Source organism: Dipodomys spectabilis, unplaced genomic scaffold, assembly GCF_019054845.1.
Source record: "Dipodomys spectabilis isolate Male_0828 unplaced genomic scaffold, ASM1905484v1 ptg000477l, whole genome shotgun sequence".
NCBI classification, from domain to species: Eukaryota; Metazoa; Chordata; class Mammalia; order Rodentia; family Heteromyidae; genus Dipodomys; species Dipodomys spectabilis.
The window spans coordinates 2,916,296-2,940,822 of record NW_024871154.1 but is presented as its reverse complement, the minus strand read 5'-3'; the positions used below and the strand labels follow the sequence as shown (position 1 = coordinate 2,940,822).

The 24,527-nt window shown below is 40.9% G+C and overlaps 1 protein-coding gene across 1 annotated transcript in view; it reads left to right on the top strand.

The window, feature by feature from the left end:
* Positions 1–24,527, top strand: part of Dip2b (disco interacting protein 2 homolog B) — a gene marked incomplete at its 5' end in the record, with an annotated part of 89,659 nt that overhangs the window by 14,484 nt on the left and 50,648 nt on the right. Inside the window, 11 exons of the mRNA XM_042668803.1 lie at positions 835–926; positions 2,336–2,446; positions 5,123–5,246; positions 7,301–7,410; positions 12,092–12,194; positions 13,616–13,680; positions 16,029–16,122; positions 16,983–17,102; positions 18,821–18,935; positions 20,912–21,051; positions 22,456–22,592. Coding sequence (XP_042524737.1) covers positions 835–926; positions 2,336–2,446; positions 5,123–5,246; positions 7,301–7,410; positions 12,092–12,194; positions 13,616–13,680; positions 16,029–16,122; positions 16,983–17,102; positions 18,821–18,935; positions 20,912–21,051; positions 22,456–22,592 — 1,211 coding nt within the window. The remainder of the gene's footprint in view (positions 1–834; positions 927–2,335; positions 2,447–5,122; positions 5,247–7,300; positions 7,411–12,091; positions 12,195–13,615; positions 13,681–16,028; positions 16,123–16,982; positions 17,103–18,820; positions 18,936–20,911; positions 21,052–22,455; positions 22,593–24,527) is intronic.

Here is a 24,527-nt window from a genome sequence, read left to right as displayed (position 1 = left end):
CACAGCACCACTTCCAGCTTTTTTCTTTTTTTATGTGGTGCTGAGGAATCGAACCCAGGGCTTCATGCATGCAAGACAAGCGCTCTACCACTGAACCACCTTCCCAGCCCCTCTCTACTGAAATACAGTAGTGCAGAATATTGAATTCATTGAGTCATATGTTTTGCTTTCCATTCACCTCTGGTACCTGATAATGCCTATGTGAGCAGTTCTTTAGAAAAAAGTTTAGACAGAACTGTCTGCTTTTAAGGTTTTTTTGTTGTTGTTGTTTTGGTCCAGTTGTGGGGCCTGAACTCTGGGCCTGGGTGCTGTCCCTCAGCTCTTCAGCTCAAGGCTAGCACTCTACCACTTGAGCGGCAGCACCACTTCCTGCTTTTTTCTTTTTGCTTATGTGGTGCTGAGGAATCGAACCCAGGGCCTCATACATGCAAGGCAAGCACTCTACCACTGAGCCACCTTCCCAGCCCCAAGGGTTTGTTGTTTTTAAATTTTTTCTTTTGCTTTTAAGTTTTGTAATGCCAAACATTGTTTTCTCCCTTTAATTGTGATTAGATCCCATGAAATTTTTCCTAAGGACATTCGTATTAGTTCAGAAAAAAACCTGAAATATTCTATAAACCAAGATGATGCTTTATTTTTGTTTCAGGGAAACATTGCCTCTTGTAAACTAGAGTAAATTCAGAGTTTTGGGAGGAAGGATATACTGTTTAGGGATTAGTGATATTCCTCAAAGCCATCATTTAGAAGTGACCATTACCTTCTTCAACTTGGCTAACTGAATTCTCTTTTGCTGAGATAGACCCATATTTTTCTACATGATTTTTCTTTTTCTAGGAAAGCTGTGGAGCAGAAGTTTGAAGTTGGCCTACACACTACTTAATAAACTGGGGACCAAAAATGAGCCTGTGCTAAAACCTGGAGACAGGGTAATTGGTTTTTAGGTTTTAGAAAGGTGGTGTTTATTGTTTTCTAATATGTACATATATAATAGGAAGATTTATGTAACTGTAATTCTCAGAAAATAAAAATGATTTAGTTCCCACTCAGGTTAGTCCAATACCAGATGATATTTAATGGGAAGGCAGTTTACTTATCTATTTCTGAAGCTGTTCATTCATAAACTTTAAAGAAGTATAAAAAGAAACACAAGCTTTTCTGAAAATAAATATATTAATATTTAGAAAACACTTAGTAAATTGATATTTGTTTCTTTACAAAATGCCCCAAAACTATTGAGAATAATTTTCTGTGGACTTATGTAGAAAGGGAAGCAGATATGTAGTTACTTCTAAGAAGACACAAATTGATATTTCTTAATTGTCGTTGATTTTTTTTTTGTCATTAATTTTTTAAATTAATTTTTCCTATTAATGACTATGGCTAGTTTCTATCATCAAGCCTCAATTTTCATTTGAAAATCTTTCTGGATTACTGACTCTTCTAAACTAGTGTTTTAAAAATACTTGTGCATTGTGACAAAAAAGTTCCTAAAGTATAGCTCCACCTTATATACATGACACTTAAATGTTTTCTTGTGCCTCACCAAACCCTAAGAAGCTATGTTGTATCCTTTCATAGTATTTAAGAGAATTTGAAAGAAAAAGAAATGAAAGGGAGAATCCAGTAATAGGATTAGATTTAAAATATTACCTGTGAATATGCAAGCCAGGGAACAAACCCCACAGTGATGAGGATTTCTGTTTTTTTATTCTTTGACTAAATTAGGAAGTGTGTTATCTCTCTGATGTACATCAGGTGAGATCACAGATTTGAACATATTGTAGAGGTTTCAATTTTCTTTTGTTAATTTGTTTTATATTCATAATAGTTTCAGCCCATATTGTTCATGTCTGTTACCTACCACCTTATAGTGTTGGGTGAGTAGGGATTAATGCAATTAATTAGTAACAAGACCATGTGTGGGCTCTACGGTGGTAATCAAGTTGGTCAATACGCATAGGCTCTCTCTGAGAGATGTAAGGCTTAATCCTTTAGTATGCTTTTCTATCTAGAGAAATCTATTAAATTTCTTTAGCTCTGCACTAAATTGCTTTAGGTTTCCCAAATAATTAACACTTAAGTTGTTTACTGCTAAATCACCAATAGAATTAAAGGAAAACTTAGGATAATGAATTGCATTTTTATTTCCCCAAACCTTCTAATGATGCAGATTTTTTTAGGTTTTTGTCCTTCTTAATAATTTAATTTCTTCTGGAGAAAATGTCTATTAAATTATTTGACTTACTGTCATGGTAAATGATACTATTATATTAGGAAACATAGATAAAGCATATATGTATATTCTTCTATCATTGAATCTCTTTGTGAATTTTAGGTAGCCCTGGTTTACCCCAACAATGATCCAGTCATGTTTATGGTGGCTTTCTATGGATGCCTATTGGCAGAAGTGATTCCAGTGCCTATAGAGGTACCTCTTACCAGAAAGGTAACATTGCTAAATTAAGAGGAATGTAGTGTGACATGACACAGTGTGGACATTGGTTGTTTTGAAGTTTGGAATTTGCCAGTAAAAGGGTTTGAAGTCTTGGAAAGTAGGGCCTTGTGTTCATATGACTTGCTTGCTTGCTTGGCATTCTACCACTTGAGTCACACCTGCACCCCAGCTGCTTTTTGGTTATTTTGAAGATGGAGTCTCAGAGACTTGTCTGTCAGGCTAGCTGTGAATCTTGGTCCTTGGACTTCAGCTTCCTTAGTAGCTAGGATTATAGGAATGAGCTATATTGATGCCTGGCTCAGGCATTGGGTTTTTGTTTGTTTGTTTTTGTCGGTTGTGGGGCTTGAACTCTGGGCCTGGCACTGTCCTTCAGCACTTCAGCTCAAGGCTAGCGCTCTACCACTTGAGCCTAGGTGCCACTTTGGTTTATTGGAGATAGTCTCACGGATTTTGCTGCCTGGGCTGGCTTTCAACTGCAATCCTCAGATCTCAGCCTCCTGAGTAGCTAGGATTACAAGTGTGAGCCTCTGGCGCTCAACTAGGCATTGTTTCTTATTGAATCAATTGGCCCAGTCACCACATTAGAAACAATATGACAGTTTTCTGAAGTACTCAGCTTTACTTTCTACAAATTGTATAAAAATTATTTAATACTTATAAGCAACATGTAAATTACATTTCTAGCTATGATAGAAATTTTATAATGTTGTATCAAAAAAAATTATGAGTAAGCAAGGTGCTTGGTGGCTCACACTTGTAATCCTAGCTCCTCAAGAGACTTAGATCTGAGGGTCACAGTTTGAAGCCAACTGGAGCAGGACAGTCCATGAGACTATCTTATCTCCAATAAACTACTCAAAAAAAAGACCAGAGTGGCACCGTGGCTCCAATGGTAGAGTGCTCGGCTAGAGCAAAACCAAGTTCAGAGACAGTGCCCAGGCCCTGAGTTTAAGCCCCAAAACCAGGAGAAAAAAAAAAAAATCATAAGTAAGCAAGAGCACAAAGACCTGAGTTCAAGCCCCAATACTAGCACAAAAAAAAAAAAAAATGGGGGCATATTTGAGTTGTAAGTCATCACAATTCATCAAGAGCCAGGTGTGGTGGTTCATGACTGAAATCTTAACTACTCAAGAGGCAGAGATTGGGAGGATTGAGGTTCTCAAACCTCAGTCAGGTCAGAAAGATTACAAGATTTCATCTCATCTAATAGCTGAGTATGAGAATAATGCCTGTTCAGCCCAGCTATGAAGGAGGCATAAATAGGAGGATTCTGATTCAGCTCTAATATAGGAAAATATTCAAGACCCTGTATGAAAAATAACGCAAGCTGGGCGCTGGTGGCTCACGCCTGTAATCCTAGCTACACTGGAGGCTGAGATCTGAGGATCACGGTTCAAAGCCAGGCCAGGCAGGAAAGTCCGTGAGACTCTTACCTCCAATAAAACACTAGAAAACCGGAAGTGGCGCTGTGGCTCAAGCGGTAGAGCACTTCCCTTGAGCTGAAGAGCTGAGGGATGGCACCCAAGCCCAGAGTTCAAGCCCCACGACCGACAAAAAAAAAAAAAAGGAAAAGAAAAATAACTAAAATAGAAATAGTTAGCAAGAGGTACAGCCCTTTAGTTCAAACTCCAGTACAGTACACATATATACATGTATGGCTCATTTCAAATACTTTTTTTTAAATAAAAGAATATCTTTTAATTGTATCAAATGACTTAGCATTGCCATTAAGTGGGAAGGTGTTACAAGGACAGCCTTTTACTTCTGTGAATTAAAGGGTTGCACTTGCACAGCACATCATCGCTTTTAAACAAAGATGATATAAGACATTTCCATGTCTTACTCAATGATCTCTCCAGGAACGATTCTTTCTAGTTTTCTCATGCAATTTATGACAGAGAATTAATGTCTGAGACAAGGATGATGGAGACTGTTATTTTATAAGAAAACAAAAGATTTTGAAAAGGTTAGAAGACAAATGACTGACTGGCCAGAAGTCCTAGTTGATGATAATAAGTTTGTTGTTACAGAATTCTTCTTAATATTAAGTTAACAGTATTTGTGTGGTTTCATAGTGATACTTTCAAAAGTATTTGTGAGGGTTCATAGTGATACTTTAAAAATTACATTTTATTAGGAATTTTTGTTTTTTTCCCCCTATTTTTCTGCTGCTTTTGTAAAGTTGAAATTGGCCTCTTAAAATTGAATAATTAAAGGAATATGTGGATTTTGTATAGCCATTCACTGAAAATTTGGACATCATTGGTATCCGTTTCCTTTATTATTTTATTCTGACCTGAATTGCCTTGTTCTTAGACTTGGGGGGTAGGGCTCAGAGAAGACATCCTAAACATGTTAGAATTTATTTCATTTGTTTAAAACTAAGGTAAAAGGTAGTCATAGTTGACCCTTGAATAAAATTGTTACATTTGATTAATTGGATTTATAATTAGCAAACTCAGGCTAATAAAATACTGGATTTTTACTTAGGAAATTATTGTAGAAATTCTTTGGATGAGCATATTGTCACTGGTTTATAGCATTGCCAGGTGTCTATGGGACTCCATGACTCTAGTAACATAGGTGCCAGAGCATTACTAGGTGGTGGGTTTCAAGCATGGATATGCTCACATTCACTCCCTTGCTGTGCTCATCTTTTCTCCATAGGATGCCGGAGGTCAGCAGATTGGCTTCTTACTAGGAAGCTGTGGTATTGCCTTAGCTCTTACTAGTGAAGTTTGTCTAAAGGGACTGCCAAAAACCCAGAATGGAGAAATTGTACAATTTAAAGGTGAGTAGTATTTATACCAAAATTATCAGTTAAAAGTGAGTGCTTTGATTAGCATTTTACTTTAGTAAAAACTGTATATGTAAAATATACAGAATATGCAGGGCACTAGTGGCTCAGTGACAACACCCAGGCCCAGTGTTCAAGCCCCAAAACCGACAAAAAATAAATAAAAATATATATACAATACAGAATATAGTCAGAGCCGGACACCGGTAGCTTACACCTATAATCCTAGCTACTCAGGAGACTGAGATCTGAGGACCGCGGTTCAAAGCCAGCCCGGGCAGCAAAGTTTGTGAGACTCTTATCTCCAATAAACCACTAGAAAACCAGAAGTGGCACCGTGGGTCAAGTGGTAGAGCGCTGACTTTGAGCTGAAGAGCTGAGGGACAGCACCCAAGCTCAGAGTTCCAGCTCCACGACCAACCAAAAAGGAAGGAAGGAAGGAAGGAAGAAGGAAGGAGAATATAGTTGGTTACTGGTGGCTTACATTCTTATAAGTAAATACCATGGTTATTATCCCTTTTCTCTGTATGCCTGTCCTAGGGCTTGAACTTAGGGCCTGGGTAGTGCCACTGAGATTATTTGCTCAAGGCTAGCACTTTACCACCTGAGCCACAGTTCTACTTGCAGCTTTTTGGTGGTAAATTACAGACATGAGCTACCAGTGCCCAGCTGTTTTTCTCCATTTTGTAGGTAAGGAAACTGGGGGAGGGGGTGGGGGTGGGAGAGGGAGGAAAGAGGTTTAAATAATGTGCCCAAAGTCCCAAGTAATATGTGACAGAGCAGCCACTGTGTCTGCTTCCACAGCTGACAATCTTAAACATTATGTTTACAATAAAAACTAGTGCTTCGTATACAAGAGGTTAGACTATTAACTTCAATGAACTTCCACTGCCAAATGGGTCTCTCAGTTATTGAGGCAATGTCAAAGCCTGGAGTTAGAATGTACTTTTTTTCTGTCATCTGTGGGGCTTGAGTTTAGGGCCTGGATACTGTCTCTGAACTCCTTAACTCTAGGTTAGCACTGCACCACTTTGAGCCACAGTTCTACTTCCTGTTTTCTGATGATTATTTGGAGATAAGAGTCTCACTGACTTTCCTGCCCTGTCTTTAAACTGTGATCCTCAGCTCTCAGCCTCCTGAGTAGTTAGGATTATAGACTTGAGCCACTGGTGTGCAGCTTTTTGAAAGAAGGTATAATTATCTGGTGATTTCTTCAATAAGCCTAACAAAAATTTTTTTTTGGGGGGGGGGGGCCAGTCATGGGGCCTGAACTCTGGGCCTGGGCGCTGTCCCTCAGCTCTTCAGCTCAAGGCTAGCGCTCTACCATTTGAGCCACAGCGCCACTTCCGGCTTTTTTCTTATGTGGTGCTGAGGAATCAAGCCCAGGGCCTCATGCATGCAAGGCAAGTGCTCTACCACTGAGCCACCTTCCCAGCCCAACCTAACAAAATTTTAAAGTACCTTATTGATTATAAAATGATCTGTGTAAGCCACGTGCAAAGATTACACCTGTAATCCTAGCTACTCAGGAGGCTGAGATCTGAGGATTGAGGTTCAAAGCCAGCTTGGTCAGGAAAGTCCATGAGACAATTATCTTCAATTAACCACCAGAAAGTGGCACTGTGGCTCAAGTGGTAGAGCACTTACCTTGAGCTGAAGAGCGCAAGGACGGGCTGGGAAGGTGGCTCAGTGGTAGAGCTCTTGCCTTGCATGCATGAGGCCCTGGGTTCGATTCCCCAGCACCACATACACAAAAAGAAAAAAAGCCAGAAGTGCCGCTGTGGCTCAAGTGGTAGAGAGCTAGTCTTGAGCTGAAGAGCTGAGGGACAGCACTCAGGCCCAGAGTTCAGGCCCCATGACCGGACCCAAAAGATAAAATGAAAAATGAAGAGTGCAGGGACGGTGCCCAGGCCCAGCTTTCAAGCCCCACAACCAAAAGAAAAAAAGATCTTTGTTTGCTCTTCTGAGTTTTATAATAACAAATCCTGTGTGGTCTCCTCCTTCTGTGATAACTTACGTAATTCATTGTTACTTTGGGTTTGATTTAGGTTGGCCTCGACTCAAATGGGTTGTAACAGATTCCAAGTACCTTTCAAAGCCACCTAAAGATTGGCAACCCCACATCTCACCTGCCGGTACAGAGCCAGCATACATCGAGGTGCGTCCTGAGTCCACATGTGTTTTCTGACTTTCCTATGACCTACAGAGTGGACCTTCTATCCTAATTATTTTTATCATAAGCATTCAAGAGAAAGATAGCAAGGAAACTGATCCTTTAGGTAAAAATGTCACAAGACTTCAGAGAAATACAAAGGTTTAAGGAATGACTTATTGTTAGAGATATGTCTATATTGCTCTTACAAGGGTATTGAGGATAAGGGAATAGAGAAATGAGGAAGGAAAGTAGTTGTGCTTGAAAAGAATAAGTTGAATAGATGGAAAATAAAGAGCAGGAAGAAACAGTTGGGAAGTTTGGTATTGAAGGACAGTATATAAACTTGATTGGCAATATGATCTGGTTATGGAATAAGATCTTTCTGTGTACAAAGTACTCCCTTTATTTACTTTTTCTTTTTCTTTTCCTTCTTCTTCTTCTTTTTTTGCTGGTCCTAAGGCTTGAACTCTGGCATAGTCCCTAAGCTTCTTTCGCTCAAGGCAAATGCTATACCACTTGAGCCACAGTGCCATCTCTGGCTTTTTTGAGTTGTTTATGGAGATAAGAATCTCTCAGAATTTCCTGCCCAGGCTGGTTTTGAACCGTGACCCTAAGATCTCAGCCTCCTGAATAGGATTGCTGGCATGAGCCACCAGTACCCAGCTCCCAGTATTCCCTTTAAATGCTTTCAATATAATACCACATTTAGTCCTCACAAGAACTGGGAGGTTTGGGCCACTAAATCTGCTCTGTAAATGAGTCTAGAAAAACAAGTTAAAAGTCACACAACTCACAAATTGTAGGGCAAGGGCTCAAATTCAGGTTCTCTGACTCTGAAGATAGGCCCTTTGCCCTTCTGCATAACATTTGAAACATATGCTCACCTGCTGTTTACTAAATTAATGAGTGAACAACCAAGTTAAAAAAAAAAAGTTTGAGGAGGAAAAATCAGCAACCATGAACTCTGTTATGATAGGAAGTGTCTATAACTTCAAATAACTTGGGCTCTAAAAAGAAAGGAATAGGCAATAGTTTTGAGAGGTGGTAATTATGAAAGATAGAAGATACCTGAGTATGTTTAAAAGACAAGTAAGCAATTAAATACAACACAGATTTAGTGATCGTCTTTCAGTCTATGTCATCTCTCATTGCTGACACGTTTCATCATCCTGTTCTTAATATCTGAGTCTACAGTTTCCTGAACTGCATTCTCTCATTCTTGCATCTTCTTGTTCTTTCCTTTCACTCTTCTCCATTGCTTCCTCCTTTACATCCTGCTACTATGAACAGGATTCTGCTAGCCAGTTAATATACACAGTGAGTAAAAGGGAACCTTTGAAGGATTGTAAGCAGGGGAGTGACAAGATTATTTTTGGGGGGTGTGCCAATTCTGGAGCAAGAATTCAGGGCTGGGGCACTGTCCCTCAGCTTTTTTGCTCAAGGCTAGCACTCTACTGCTTAAGCCACAGCTCCACTTCTGGCTCTTTGGTAGTTAATTGGAGAAAAAGGTCTCACAGACTTTCCTGCTCAGGCTGGCTTTGAGCTGCAATCCTTCGATCCTAGCCTCTGCATTACAAGAGTAAGCCATCAGCAGTCAGCTAAGAATAATTTTTTATAAAAATTTATATAACTCATAAACTTTATTGACCACAATAAAGACAATTTGCCCAATGAAGGTTTGAATGTGTTTGTGACTTTAAGTATCACTATCCCCAATTTGTGAAATTTATGTAATCACTTAATCACAATAAAAAAAATTACAGGGCTGGGTAGGTGGCTCAGTAGAAGAATGCTTGCCTTGAATTCATGAGGCCCTGGGCTCAATTCCTCAGCACCACATAAGCAGAAAAGGCAGGAAGTGGCACTACGGCTCAAGTGGTAAAAAAGCTTTGAGCTGAAGAGCTGAGGGGCAGTGCCCAGGCCCAGAGAGTTCAGGCCCCATGATGGACCAAAAAAAAAAAATTGCAAAAAAAGGTATTCATATAAATTAGCTGTTTATAAAAAGAAGACCAGCTTTTACAGTTACCCAAGCAACTTAACCTGTGGGAAGAAAAGGAAGTGGATGGGGTTGAAAATAGAATAGACAGGATTTAGTGACTCTAATGGTAGGGAAAAGGCAAGAAAAACTTGAGCTATAAGAAGGATTTATGGGGGGCTGGGAAGGTGGCTCAGGCATGCCTTGCATGCCTGAGGACCTGGGTTCGATTCCTCAGCACCACATAAGCAAAAAAGAAAAAACCCGGAAGTGGCACTATGGCTCAAGTGGTAGAGCGCTAGTCTTGAGCTGAAGAGCTGAGGGACAGCGCCCAGGCCCAGAGTTCAGGCCCCACGACCGGACCCCCCCCCCCCCAAAAAAAAAAAGAATGATTTATGGTAGAATACATACCTAGGGTTCTGAGTTCAAATCCTAGGACTACCCCATCCCCAACAACAACAACAAAACCAAAACTTGAATTTCTGATTTGGGTGGCTAGACTGATGGCAGCATCCTTTATACTAACCCAGAACATACAGCAAGATGTGTTTTCTTGGGCAGAGCTGTAGATGATGAAGAATACTGGGTACATTGCGTTTCACAGGACATGGCACATTCTGGCTAAACATGGTATCATGAGTTTGAACTCTGAAGGAGAAGGAGATAGAGAGCTGCAAATTGTCAGAAATGCAGTACCCAGATGAAGAAAGGTAGAGGAGGAGGAAGAAAAGCAGAACCAACATTTAAGGGATGACCAGAGATGGTTAAGGAAACAACAGAAGGAGACAGACAGAGAGAGCGAGAGAAACTGGGAGAGAGGAGATATCACAAAAGCCAATGATAAGCCAGACACCCGGTGGCTCACGCCTGTAATCGTAGCTACTCAGGAGGCTGAGATCCGAGGATTGCAGTTCAAAGCCAGCCCGGGCAGACTCATCTCCAATAAACCACTAGAAAACTGGAAGTGGCGTTGTGGGTCAAGCAGTAGAGCACTCGCCTTGAGCTGAAGAGCACAGGGACAGCACCCAAGCCCAGAGTTCAAGTCCCACGACGGACCAAAAAAAAAAAAGCCAATGATAAGCCAGATGCCAGTGGCTCACCCCTGTAATCCTAGCTACTCAGGAGGCTATAATTTGAGAATTGTGGTTCGAAGCCAGCCTGGACAGGAAAGCCCTTGAATCTCTTATTTCCAAAAAACTACTCAGAAAAAGCCAGAAGTGGCACTGTGACTCAAGTGGGAAAGCTCTTGCTTTGAGCCCAAAGAACCTCAGGGACAGTGGCCACATTGTGAGTTTAAGCCCCAGGGCTGAGAGGGAAGGGGTCTGTGGGGGGGGGGGGGGGGGGAAGCCAATGAAGGAGAAAATTGCAAAAAACTGTAATCAAATATTACAGCAAAGTCTGGTTAGATAAAATATGAAAAATCTCCTTTTGAATTAACTATCAAAAAGCTGGTGATCTCAGTTAAAAAAAAAAAAAGCAATTCAAATGGAACATGACCTATAAAAGCAAAGTGGAAAGATTTGTAGGAGTGAAAAGACCATTCATTTCTAGGTCTTCCTCTAGGTGCTCCTCATGGACAGGAAACACTTTATTGTTTTGGTAATGATACTGGATTTTGAATCAGGACCCTTGTTTTCATGATAGGTAAACATCAGCCCTCCAGGTTTAGGGACCTCATCACATTCCTTTAATTCTGTAGTGTTTTGCTGGGCATGTATAGTCTCCAAACACATCTGAGGAATAAGCCAACTGCAGTTCAGAAATACTACTAAATATCATTGAGCCTGTACAGGTTTTTTTTGGGGAGGGGGGTCATGGGGCCTGAACTCTGGGCCTGGGCACTGCCCCTCAGCTCTTCGGCTCAAGGCTAGTGCTCTACCACTTGAGCCACAGTGCCACTTCTGGCTTTTTGCTGAGGAATCCAGCCCAGTGCTTTATGCATGCAAGGCAAGTACTCTACCACTGAGCCACCTTCCCAGCCCCTTTTTTTGGATATTTATTCTCTCAACAGTGCAGCATGATTACAATCATTTACATAGCACCAACATCACACTCGTTATATAAGTAATTGAAAGATGGTTGAAAGTCTAAAGGAAGATGTATGTAGGTTATATGCTTTAAAAAAAAAAAAAAAAAAAGGGCTGGGAAGGTGGCTCAGTGGTAGAGCACTTGCCTTGCTGCATGCTCGAGGCCCTGGGTTCGATTCCTCAGCACCACATAAGAAAAAAGAAAAAAGCCGGAAGTGGCGTTGTGGCTCAAGTGGTAGAGCGCTAGCCTTGAGCTGAAGAGCTGAGGGACAGCGCCCACGCCCAGAGTTCAGGCCCCACGACCGGACCCAAAAAAATAAAAAAGAAACAACAGATTATGCTATTAGGGGGCCAATCACACTGTATATCAAGGAATGACCTTCCAATATTAATGCAGCTCAAGTCACTTGTTATAGCCTTTTTAGCAGGAGCTTCACACTGAAGACTAAACTTTAGTCCTTTTTACTTATTCTTTTGTTGAGCTTTGTTGTCCTCTGGCCTTACTTCTGCGTGATTGTAGATCAAAATCCTAGTACATAGCTTTTAGGTATTGATAGTTAACATGTAAAATCCAGCCTACTCTAATGGTATATCTGAAGTTGTATTTCTGGATTCTAAGTTTGTCATTTGAAATAACTCATTTATTGTCTTTCTTACTTTTTTTTTTGTTTTATTTTTCTAGTATAAAACAAGCAAAGAAGGGAGTGTAATGGGAGTTACAGTGTCCCGGCTTGCAATGCTGTCTCACTGCCAAGCTCTGTCACAGGCCTGCAATTATTCTGAAGGTCAGACCTCATCCCGTGACTGCCCTCATTGTTAGCCTCCGATGCGTGTGACTGTGAGCAGAATGCTCAGTGATTGGGTTCCATTTAGTGACCAAATTCAGAGGGAAGTGTTCCAAGACACATTCTTGGCTTGCTTTTGTTTTCTTCATTTTTCACAAGTATGCTGTAATTTAAAGGAACTGAACTCTAGGCAAACTAAATATGTAAAGCATGATTTCTGCAGTACAGAAATAGAAAACTCTAATGAAAACCATGTGTTTATTAGCTGTGGGATCTTAGGTAGCTCTATATATATATAGAGCTACCTGCTATATACTTAGAGTCAAAGAAATTCAGCTACCAGGTGCCTGGTGTGGTGTACAGCTATAATCTCGATTTTGGTTCCCAGATTTTTGAGGAATCCTGAGTTTGAGGTGTACCTGCACTATATACCAAGACCTTGTTCTCCTGGGGGGAAAAACCGCTATCAAAAAGTATAAATGAAAACACAAGAAAAGTATTCTGTATTGTCAAACTTCAGATCTGTTGATACATGTTGGATAACGGCTGTGGATTTTTGTGTTTTGTTTTGAGATAGGGTCTGGCTATATAGCCCAGTTTGGCCGTCAATTTGCTAGATAGCCAATCTGGCCTTAAACTTCAGGGCCTCCTGCCTCAGTCCCACAACTGCTGGAATTACAAGAGTGAACCATCAGACTTATAATGTTCTTTGCAACATTTTGGTTTTTTTAGCATTTTATTTTCCCTTTGCAAAATAAAACAGTTAATATGTATTTCAGGATAGCATACTTGACTGGTTTAGAGTGTGTGTGTGTGTGTGTGTGTGTGTGTGCGTGTGCGTGTGCATGTGTGTGTTTATATAGTATATATGAAATCAAAATTCCCCAAAATAGAAGGACTAATTATAACATATTCATATAAAAGATTATGCCCTGAGGCACTAAAATATTAATGAAGTAGAGAGTTAGTTTTGCTATATTATAAAATGCAAAAAATATACAGAGCTGTGTATACAAATTTTTGCTATTTTGAATATCTATATGTAGAAACAACATATTAGTTATATGCTTTCTTTGAAGAACCATAATTATTTTTTTTCTTTTTTGTCCTGGGCAGGGCACTATCCCTGAGCTTCTTTTGCTCAAGGCTAGCATTCTACCTACCACTTGAGCCACAGCGTCACTTCTGGCTTTGTCTGTTTATGTGGTATTGAGGAATCAAACCCAGGGCTTCATACATGTTAGGCAAGTGCGCCACCACTAAAGACATATTCCCAGCCCCTGAAGAAGTTCTTAACCACAAAACCCTATTTGAGAGCTCTTAATCATTTTTCTGAAAGCAGCAAATCAGTTTCTTACTAGAGGCAGGCAGTGTGATTATTCTTGCTAATGATGATTTCCTTTTGTTTTTTCCTATTTTAGGAGAAACAGTAGTGAATGTTTTAGACTTTAAGAAGGATGCTGGTCTGTGGCATGGCATGTTTGCGGTAAGCTATTCAGAATTAAGGTCTTTAGTATAAATTGTGTTTAAGATTAAGTCAGTGTATTTGTTATTGGTGTATCTCCCAGTGATTGATTGAACTTGAAAACCCCAAAATATTGATAATATTTTTCTAGAGACCATCTCACATTTCTCTTGGACAAAATGTATTGGGTAACTGGCATGCAAATGCTACATGCTTGCAGCTAAAGGAGAGAATGACAAGGTAGATGAAGATAGGTACTATAATGGAGGAATAGACAATATGCTTCCTACGAGTATTAGAAAAAGGGTGATTTCATTACAACATATCAGTGCTCTTGTATCAAAGCAAGTTTTCTGAAAGAAATGACAGGTGACAACTCAGTTGGTTTTTGGAAAATGAATGAGCTTGAACCTTACTGAAATTTGGAGAGTAAGAGTAGAGAAATGAGACATTTTGTATGGGAAAGCTGCAAGTATAACGTACAGTTGAAGAAATACAGGATCTAGGAGTTGAAAAGGACCAATTTCCTTAAATACTTCAGGAGTCACAGAGTAGAAAAAAGAGGAGGAAGAGCTATATTCTTGAGTGTATTTAATGTCCAGATATTTTCTTTTTCATCAGAAGTTTTAAAAAATGAAATAAAAACTTACAAGGCATTGAGAATCTTCTCTGTAATATGACAAAGTACAAGATAGAAGAATTAGGGGCTAGGAAGGTGGCTCAGTGGTAGAATGCTTGCCTTGCATGCATGAGGCCCTGGGTTTGATTCCTTAGTACCACATAAGCAGAAAAAGCTGGAAGTGGCGCTTTGGCACAAGTGGTAGAGCACTAGCCTTGAGCTGAAGAGCTAAGGGACAGCACCCAGGCCCAGAGTTCAGGCCCCATGGCCGACCAAAAAAAAAAAAAAAAAGAAGAGTTAGCTATAGGCACTCTTTTTCTTGAAACCAAAAGGGAAAAGGACATCTGGATGTCTTAGAACCACTTACATGATGAGCATAGTGTCTAGTCTGTTCTTTTTTTGTTTTTGTTTTTGTTTTGTGGAGTTTTTTGCCGGTCATGGGGCTTGAACTCAGGGCCTGAGCTCTGTCCCTGAGCCTCTCTGAGCTCAAGGCTAGCGCTCTACCATTTGGGCCACAGCACCACTTCCATCTTTTTCTGAGTAGTTTATTGGAGATAAGAGTGTCATGGACTTTCCTGCCCAGACTGGCTTTGATCATCAGATCTCAGCCTCCTCAATAGCTAGGATAACAAGTGTGGGCACTGGTGCCTGGCATGGCCAATCTAAATATTACCAGGCTTGTTTATTCTAGTAGGCTAGTCTTTGTGGGTAAAAATAGCCTGTATATGTTTCATTTGGGTGGCAGAATGATACCAAATTTCATAACTGACAACTGTCTTAGCTTTGTCTAACCAAACATACACCAGGTCATGCAGGCCACCTGTGAAAAATAGAGAAACTGGTTTCTCACTTTGTAATGCTCACCCCTTTGCAGGAAAGTTGCAACATTTTTGGAAAGTCTGAGCCTGTTGAGAGCACTGGGTAGTTGGAGAGCAGTTGGCATTTCCGTTAACACTTAAATGTTTCTGCCCTGGAACCTAGCATTGCTAGTTTTTCTCTGTCTGCCCTAGAGAAATGCTTGTATATGAGCCCAAGGAAAAGAGTACAGACACATTCCTTCAAATGTAATAGTAAAAAATTGTCACTAAGAGGGAAATGCCTAAACAGATTATGATAATAGTTATGTATACTGTATAGCCATTCAAAAAGGTACATAGATTCGTCTCAACAATGGAAAAAAGCAAGCATTAGATATTTTTTAAAAAGCAAGTTATAGATAATGCCTTTTATAGAAAAGTACTTTTTATATTTCTATGTAAATGCATGAAAAAAGACTGGAAGGAGATGTACCAAATTTATAATTGTGTTTATCTCTGAAGGAGAAAGGAGGGAACCAAGTTAGAGTAGATTTGAAAGGAACTTCTACCCAATAATATCTCAGAGGTGTTTCTCACAGAGTATATATTTGAATGATACTTATACCAAGTTGTTTAAATGATCAGTTCATTTTTAAAGTGCTAAATATGTATTTAAGTTTTTAAATATATATATTGTTATTGTTATGGTAAAGGTGATACACAGGGGAGTTATAGTTACGTAAGTCAGCCAATGACTATATTTCTTTATGACCAGTGTCACATCTTCCCTCACTTTCTCCCAGTTTTTCCTTCCTGTCCCCACCCACAAGTTGTATAGTTTATTTTCAACATAAGTGCACAGAAAGGGTGGGACAAAGTGTGAACAAACGCAGCAATGATACTTGTAGACACTATGTATTTAGTTTTGATTGTCTTGTTTCTCTCCTTTTCAGAATGTAATGAATAAGATGCATACAGTCAGTGTGCCCTACTCTGTTATGAAGACCTGTCCTCTGTCTTGGGTCCAAAGAGTACATACCCACAAAGGTAACCTTGCCCGGCATCCAACCTTTAACTTAACGACTGTCTGAAATAAGATTTTTGGGATTTTTGGGCTGGGAAGGTGGCTCAGTGGTAGAGTGCTTGCCTTGTATGCATGAGGCCCTGGGTTCTATTCCTCAGCACCACATAAGCAGAAAAAGCCAGAAGTGGCACTGTGGCTCAAGTGGTATAGCGCTAGCCTTGATCTGAAGAGTTAAGGGACAGCGCCCAGGCCCAGAGTTCAGGCCCCATGCCTGGCAAAAAAAAAAAAAAGATTTTTGGGATTTTCAGATTGCCCTTGTAGAGATAGAGTTCTTTGCCACAATAGCTTAAGAACTTTTAGAGTTCAATTTACTGTAGAAATAGGTGGGCTGCCTGTTTTAGATTACTGATGTCCTTTCTTATGAAGTGAGATGAATCTTTCTGAATCTGAGGTCAGAAGTAGGTTTATTGAGTACTGTGGGATACAGAGCTTTCCCGCTAGAGGTTGCAGAGAGCAAACAATGGGATGTCTGGTCAGTTGTCTGTTTTTTGTTTTTGGTCAGTCATGGGGCCTGAACTCTGGGCTTGGGTGCTGTCCCTCAGCTCTACAGCTCAAGGCTAGCACTCCACCACTTAGCACAGTGCCACTTCCAGCTTTTTCTGCTTATGTGGTGCTGAGGAGTCAAACCCAGAGCCTCATGCATGCAAGGCAAGCACTCTACCACTGAGCCACATTCCCAGCCCCCTGGTCAGTTGTCTGAATGAGGTGCTTTCTTCCTCTGAGGACAATCTCAGAATATTAAACACTGACCAGATTTAGCATACATGTGTGTTACATGTATTTATATGGATGTATGTTAACTTTGTCTCCCTTGAACTTACAGCCAAAGTAGCATTAGTGAAATGTCGGGATCTGCACTGGGCCATGATGGCTCATCGGGATCAGCGGGACGTGAGCCTGAGCTCTCTCCGAATGTTGATTGTAACTGATGGAGCAAACCCCTGTGAGTATTTATGCAGTATGGAGCCAGAATATCCTTTTGTTTGGTGCTTTAGGTCTTTTGTCCTTTTTCTGTTGTTTCTTTTTAAACATCTGTGTTGATAGATAAGTCACATACCATAAAATTTACCCATTTTGCCTGGTGCTGGTAGATCACACCTAACATCCTAGCTACTCAGAAGGCTGAGATCTGAGGATCACTGTTCAAAGCCAGCCCAGGCAGGAAAGTCCACAAGACTCTTTTATCTCCAATTAACCACTAGAAAACTGAAAGTGGAGCTGTGGCTCAAAGTTGTAGAGTGCTAGCCTTGAACAAAAAGAGTATAGGGATAGTGCCCAGGCACTGAGTTCAAGCTCTGCAACCAACCCCCCCCCCCACTAAAAAAAAACTTATCCATTTACAATTTTAAAATATTTTTGTATTACCCTAAAAAGAAATCATATGCCCATTGTCAGTCACTCTCACTTCTCCATATTGTCCCCTGGCTTTAGGCAGTCATGAATCTATTTCCTATCTGTATAGATTAGCCTACTTTGGAGATTTTTATGATTACAGTCATACTCTGTGTAGTCTTAGTATCGTGTTTTCAAGGAACCCACACTTTATTCTTTTTTTTTTTTTTTTTGTCGGTCGTGGGGCTTGAACTCTGGGCCTGGGCGCTGTCCCTCAGCTCTTCAGCTCAAGGCCAGTGCTCTACCACTTGAGCTACAGCGCCACTTCCGGTTTTCTGGTGGTTTATTGGAGATAGGAGTCTCACGGTCTCTCCTGCCCGGGCTGGCTTTGAACCGCGATCCTCAGATCTCAGCCTCCTGAGTAGCTAGGATTATAGGCGTGAGCCACCAGCGCCCGGCTCCACACTTTATTCTTATTCCTTGCCAAATATATCTTGAAGGATCTGTAAGCCATTTTTTATTTTTGGTTCTTTTTCTCCCCTTGGGATAAGAGTCCTGGAACTGATACAGTCCTCTTGTCTCAACCTCCTGAGTCCTAAAATTACAGGCATGCATCACCATTTTCAGCAATGTATAAAGTTTAAAAAACAATTCTTTTTGCTTATTTATATCCTCTTTGGGTCACATGACTGTTTGCAATCCTTAGATAAAAAGACCAGATACAGATGACTTGAAGCAAACAAGGGTAGGAGTTTTATGTAAATTCCCCCAGATAGAAAAAAAAAAAATCTAGAGATCTTTCTGTGTTATCTGCTTTTCTGTATAAGCACAAAAATCCTGGTTCTCTACATAGTAGAATCAGGTAGACAATTAGATATTATGTTCTTTATCTAAGGTGGACACAGGATTCACCTTAATAAGAAAAATCAGAAAATACCACACAGAAGGTAGACTAGGATGAGATTTCACTAGGCTGCTACAGCAATCACTGCAGGAAGGATTGCTGAATTACAAAGTGGCTGGATATTGCCTGTAGTGTTGCCTCTGATACTGATCGCTCAGTCTGGTAACCATAGCTTTATTCCAAGTTATACCTTTAAATAATGTCAGTGACCTTTCGTGGGCTGGGTGAACATCCATTCATCTTATCTTCAAAATGTAGCAAGCCACCTCATAGGCACAGTAAGCTATTGGCGTGGAATGAATGTGGTACCACTTGAGTTCCCCTGACAAACAGTCATGCCAGCCTCCTGCTGCCCCCTTACCAGTTTCCAGCAGTGATGAAAATTATGGTTTCAGCTTTCACATTGATCTATTCCAACTCCTTAGGGTCTGTGTCATCCTGTGATGCCTTCCTGAGTCTGTTCCAAAGCCATGGACTGAAACCTGAGGCCATCTGTCCATGTGCTACATCTTCTGAAGCCATGACTATAGCAATTCGCAGGTACTGTTCACAACACCAGGTCCTCCGATACATATTAGATTTGGGTGAAATGTGCAATTTTTGCTTCATAAACCTAAAAGTTAAAATAACCTTGCTAAATAGTTTAAAGACTCTGATTTATTATTCCTATTCTCATTCAAAGTAAACTGAAATTTTACTTTATTCTTTTTTTTTTGGTGCCAGTACTAGGGCTTGTACTCAGGGCCTCAGCTGTCCCTGAGCTTTTTTGCTCATGTCTAGCACTATACCACTTGAGCTACAACCCCACTTCTGGCTTCTTTCCTTCCTTCCTTCCTTCCTTCCTTCCTTCCTTCCTTCCTTCCTTTCCTTTCCTTTCCTTTCCTTTCCTTCCTTCCTTCTTTCTTTCTTTTCTTTTTCTTCCTTCCTTCCTTCTTTTCCTTCCTTCCCTCCCTCCCTCTCTTCCTCCCCCCTCTCTCCCTTCCCCCCTCTTTCTTTCTTTCTTTCTTTCTTTTCTACTTTCTTTCTTTCTTTTTTGTGGTTAATTGGAGATAAGAGATTCATAAGTCATGAGCTTTCCTATCCAGGCTGGCTTTAAACTTCAATCCTCAGATCTTAGCTTCCTAGGTAACTAGAATTACCTATGTGAGCCATTGGCACCTGGCACTTTAATTGTTCTTTTTTTTTTTTTTTTTTTGCCAGTCCTGGAGCTTGAACTTAGGGCTGGGCACTGTCCCTGAGCGTCTTTTGCTCAAGGCTAACACTCTACCACTGGAGCCACAGCACCACTTCTGGCTTTTTCTGTTTATGTGGTACTGAAGAACGAAACCCAGGCCTCCATGCATGCTAGTCAAGTACTCTACCACTAAGCTACATTCACAGACCAACTTGTATTCTTATCTCATATTTATGAATTCTTTTTCTGTATTACTTTGCTTTTCCAAATCTGTAGTTAACATCTTAAATTAGAAATAGGCTGACTCTAAACAGAAAAAGCTGGAAGTGGCACTGTGGCTCCAGTGCTAGCCTTGAGCGAAAGAAGCCCAGAGACAGTGCCTAGGCCCCGAGTTCAAGCCCCAGGACTGGCACTAAAAAAAATTTAAAAATCTTGTGGGGCTGGGAATGTGTCTTAGTGGTAGAGTGCTTGCCTAGCATTCATAAAGCCCTGGATTTGATTCCTTAGTACCATATAAACAAAAAAAGTCAGAAATGGTGCTGTGGCTCAAGTGGTAGAGTGCTAGCGTTGAGCAGAAGAAGCTCAGGGACAGTACCCAGGCCTGAGTTCAAACCCCAGAACTAGAGAGAGAGAGAAGGGAGGGAGGGAGGGAGGGGAAGAAGAAGGAAGGAGGAGGAGGAAAAGGAGAAGGAAAAAAAGAAAAAGAGAAAGATAGAAAGAAAGAAAGAAGGAAAGAAAGAAAGAAATAGGCTGACTCTAGCTGGGCACTTATGGCTCACTATTACCTCCAGTTCACTAGCAAAAAAGCCAGAAGTGGAGAGGTGACTTAAGTGGTAAAACACTAGCATTGAGCGAGAAAAGCTAAGTAAGAGCCAGAGGCTATGAGTTCAAGCCCAAGTACCAGCACCCCCCAAAAAAGGAAGTTGGCTGTATGTGTAAATTTGGTTAGTTTGGCTTATTTTTAGTAGAGAAAATGGAGATGTCTTTTTTTTGGGGGGGGGGGGGGGTGGGGGCGTCTGGTCGTGGGGCCTGAACTCTGGGCCTGGGCACTGTCCCTCAGCTCTTCAGCTCAAGGCTAGCGCTCTACCACTTGAGCCACAGCGCCACTTCCGGCTTTTTTCTTTTTGCTTATGTGGTGCTGAGGAATTGAACCTAGGGCCTCAGGCATGCAAGGCAAGCGCTCTGCCACTGAGCCACCTTCCCAGCCTCTGGAGATGTCTTTTGAATTGTAGTCAGGACATTTGTGTTTTTATGTATTAATGCTTTTTTTCTTGATAACATATAGTTTTTCAGACTTGATTATTTTTGTTTGCTTTATTGTTTGTTTTGTGTCTCTTTTCAGGCCTGGAGTACCTGGGGCTCCTTTGCCAGGAAGAGCCATTCTCTCAATGAATGGATTGAGCTATGGAGTCATCCGGGTCAATACTGAAGATAAAAATTCAGCACTAACAGTTCAGGATGTAGGGCATGTAATGCCTGGTGGTAAGTGATTCGAAGCACTGCTTAGATTTTCATGAAGATACATCATCAGAAATAGTAGGACCTGGGCCAGGGGTGTAACTTATGTGGCTTAGTGATAGAAAGCCTATTTAGCATATGCAGAGTTCAGGGTTTCATCCCCAGCATTGCCAGAAAAAGAACAAAGGCGGGGGGGGGGGGGGGGGGGCGGGGAGAGGAAGAAGAGAAGAGACTAGAGTGAAGATGAGAAGGATAGAGGGCCTGGTAAAATTGGAGATCCAAATCCAGGAATTCTTAAATTCAGTACTTAGTTACATAACTTCTCTAAACCTTTCTTAATGGCTAAGTAAGTGTAATTATGCTAACTATGCTAACTGTACTATATGGATTATCAACTGAGAAGGCTTCAATTATGCTTCTTCATATGAAAAGTTAAGTACCTGAGTAACACCAAAGTTACCCCTTTTCACTGTAATTACCAACCCATTGTGGTTGCCAGAAAGTTGGAGTGCACCAGTCAGGCTCCAGTAGCTCACACCTAAAATCCAAGTACTTGAGAGGCTAAGAATATTGTAGAGCGTATTGAAGACTTCAGAATATCAAAGTTTAAGACCAGGGGCTGGGAAGATGGCTCAGTGGTAGAGCGCTTGCCTTGCAAGCCTGAGGCCCTGGGTTCGATTCCTCAGCACCACATAAGCAAAAAGAAAAAAGCCGGAAGTGGCGCTGTGGCTCAAGTGGTAGAGCGCTAGCCTTGAGCTGAAGAGCTGAGGGACAGTGCCCAGGCCCAGAGTTCAGGCCCCACAACCAGACCCAAAAAACAAAAACAAAGTTTAAGACCAGCCTACACAGAAGTTCAATAGACCCCTTTTTAACCAATAGCTGGAAAACTGTATCTGGCACACACTAGTCATACCAGCTTTAATGGGAACCCTAAAAGAGGCAGATCATGCCTGGGAAGAGAGATCCTATCTCAAAAATAACCAGCACAAAAAAATACTGAAAGTATGGCTCAGTGGTAGAGTGCCCACCTAGCAAGTGAGACACCTTGATTTCAAACTCCAATACCAAGGAGAGAGAAGGAATAAGGGAAGAAGTTGGGGGAGGGGAAGGAGGGAGAAGTAGGGAGAGTGAAGAAGAAGAGAAGGACTGGGAGAGGAGGAGGAACACACTGCTTTCATGAGTGTTGAACTTATTCTGCCTAGGTATAAATTTAATTCATCTTTAAATTTTACAATCATTTGAAAATTACTGTCTCTGAAATCCTTAAATTTCAAGTACACTTATATAGTACAGATTTCTTTTTAGCAATCCTATTTAGTATTGCTAATGTCATCTGGAAATGCAAAGTTTTCTTGAGTTCACAAAGTAAAACTTGTTTTGCAGAGATTCTCTAGAATCTGTCTCTAACTTGTATTTTCTGTGCATTAGGCATGATGTGCATTGTGAAACCAGATGGACCTCCCCAGCTCTGCAAGACAGATGAAATTGGAGAAATCTGTGTTAGTTCCAGAACTGGAGGCATGATGTACTTTGGTCTTGCTGGTGTGACAAAAAATACATTTGAGGTACATGATAGTAACATTCCACATTTCATTTGGTGAGGTCAAATGGTAGTAGGCAGATCTGCTCGCTGATAGGACATAGCATAATCTAGTGGTTAAGAATGTGTCCTCTGGGGCTAATGGCCTAAGATTAAACCCTGACTCTGCCAATCACTAGCTGACCTTGTATACGCTGTAGCTTCTCCACACCCCTAATTTCTTTCTCTTAAAATGAGAGTAAGAAGCTGGTGGGACAGGAGGATCTTGAGTTTAAGGCCAACCTAGGCAAAGTTAGTGAGACCCTATTTCAAAAACAAAATACAAGCAGAAGGGCTGGAGGCATGGCTTATGTGGTAGAGTGTTTTACTAGCATGTGTGAGGTTCTGGGTTGAATCTCCAGTATTGGGAGAAAAAAAACATTTAATATCTGGGTAGATATCTAAGAGAGCCACACACCTATACCCTTGTACTCAGAAGGTGAGGCAGGAGGATTACAAGTTGCAAGCCAACTTCAGTTATATAGTGATACCTTGCCGCAAAAGGAAGCTAAATAAATTTGAATGAATGAATATAATAACAGTAGCTACCTCCCAGGGCCATTGTGAAGATTAAATGTTTATAAAGTGCTTAGCGCATCTCTTGGCATATAGAAAATGCTGTTGTAAGCCGGGCGCCGGTGGCTCGCGCCTGTAATCCTAGCTACTCAGGAGATCTGAGGATCTGAGGAGATCTGAGGATCGAGGTTCAAAGCCAGCCCGGGCAGGAAAGTCCATGAGACTCTTATCTCCAATAAGCCACTAGAAAACCGGAAGTGGTGTTGTGGCTCAAGCAGTAGAGTGCTTGCTTTGAGCTGAAGAGTGCAGGGACAGCACCCAAGCCCAGAGTTCAAGCCCCATAACCAACCAAAAAAAAAAAGGTGCTGTTATATTTATAAACAAAGGGAACAATGCCTTACAAAAATTCATGCTGGTAAATTTGACATAGTTTGAGGTTTATAAGTTCCAATTTTTAATTTTTACAGTAAGTTTACAGTGATACATGCTATGCCAGATCACTAATTAAAACTGAAGAACTGTCTCTTTATAAGGCTCATGATTTTGATCTTTCAGTTACACAGATACTTACTAAGCTGCTCTGTACCAGCACTATGTGAGTGCTGGGGCAGCACTTGCATTCTGGTGGAGCCAGCCTATACTTCTTAGCTTACCACCACATTGCTTTCCTTCAGGCAGTTCTGCCTGCAAAGCCAAGTTGTAATTAGAAGTTGGCCTGACTGCCTGGAAATCAAAACAGGTGTATTTGATTGTCTGAATTTCATAATTGGGATTACCTGCTCAAAGTACCTTTTAGGACTAGAGAGTTTTGGTTGATGGATCCTACCCCCATTATGCTAGACAGAGCTTACATAAACACTGCTTTTTTGTTTTTTTGTTTTTTGTTTTGTTTTTTGTTCTGTTTTTGTTTTTTGGGGCCTTGAACTCTGGGACTGGGTGCTGCTGTCCCTGAGCTCTTCTGCTCAAGGCGAATGCTCTACCACTTGAGCTACAGCGCCACTTCCACGAACACTGCTAATTTTCAGGTCTTTGCACTTTTCCTGTAACATAGAAGATGACCCAAACACCTTAGAATCAACAGCTTCTGGCACATAGGAAGTGGTGTGAGTCTGTGTGTCCCATTTGAGAATGAATGCTTACAACTATGTACTAACAGACGTTATTAGTGAATGTGTCATTTATTCAGTAGCATATCTGTTTTAATCATAGTATGGTGCCTGAAAAGAGATAAGAACTCCTGGCTTGCCTGTCTGTCATCTTTATGCATACGTGGCACACTGTAAATCATTAAATATCTGTTACTGTCATCATCACTGTTATGACTTGGGCTGCCTGCCAAGGTTGTGCCTAGTCCACATTCATAAACTCTTCAGGTATATGTTCCCCCCACCTTGCCCAGTTTCTT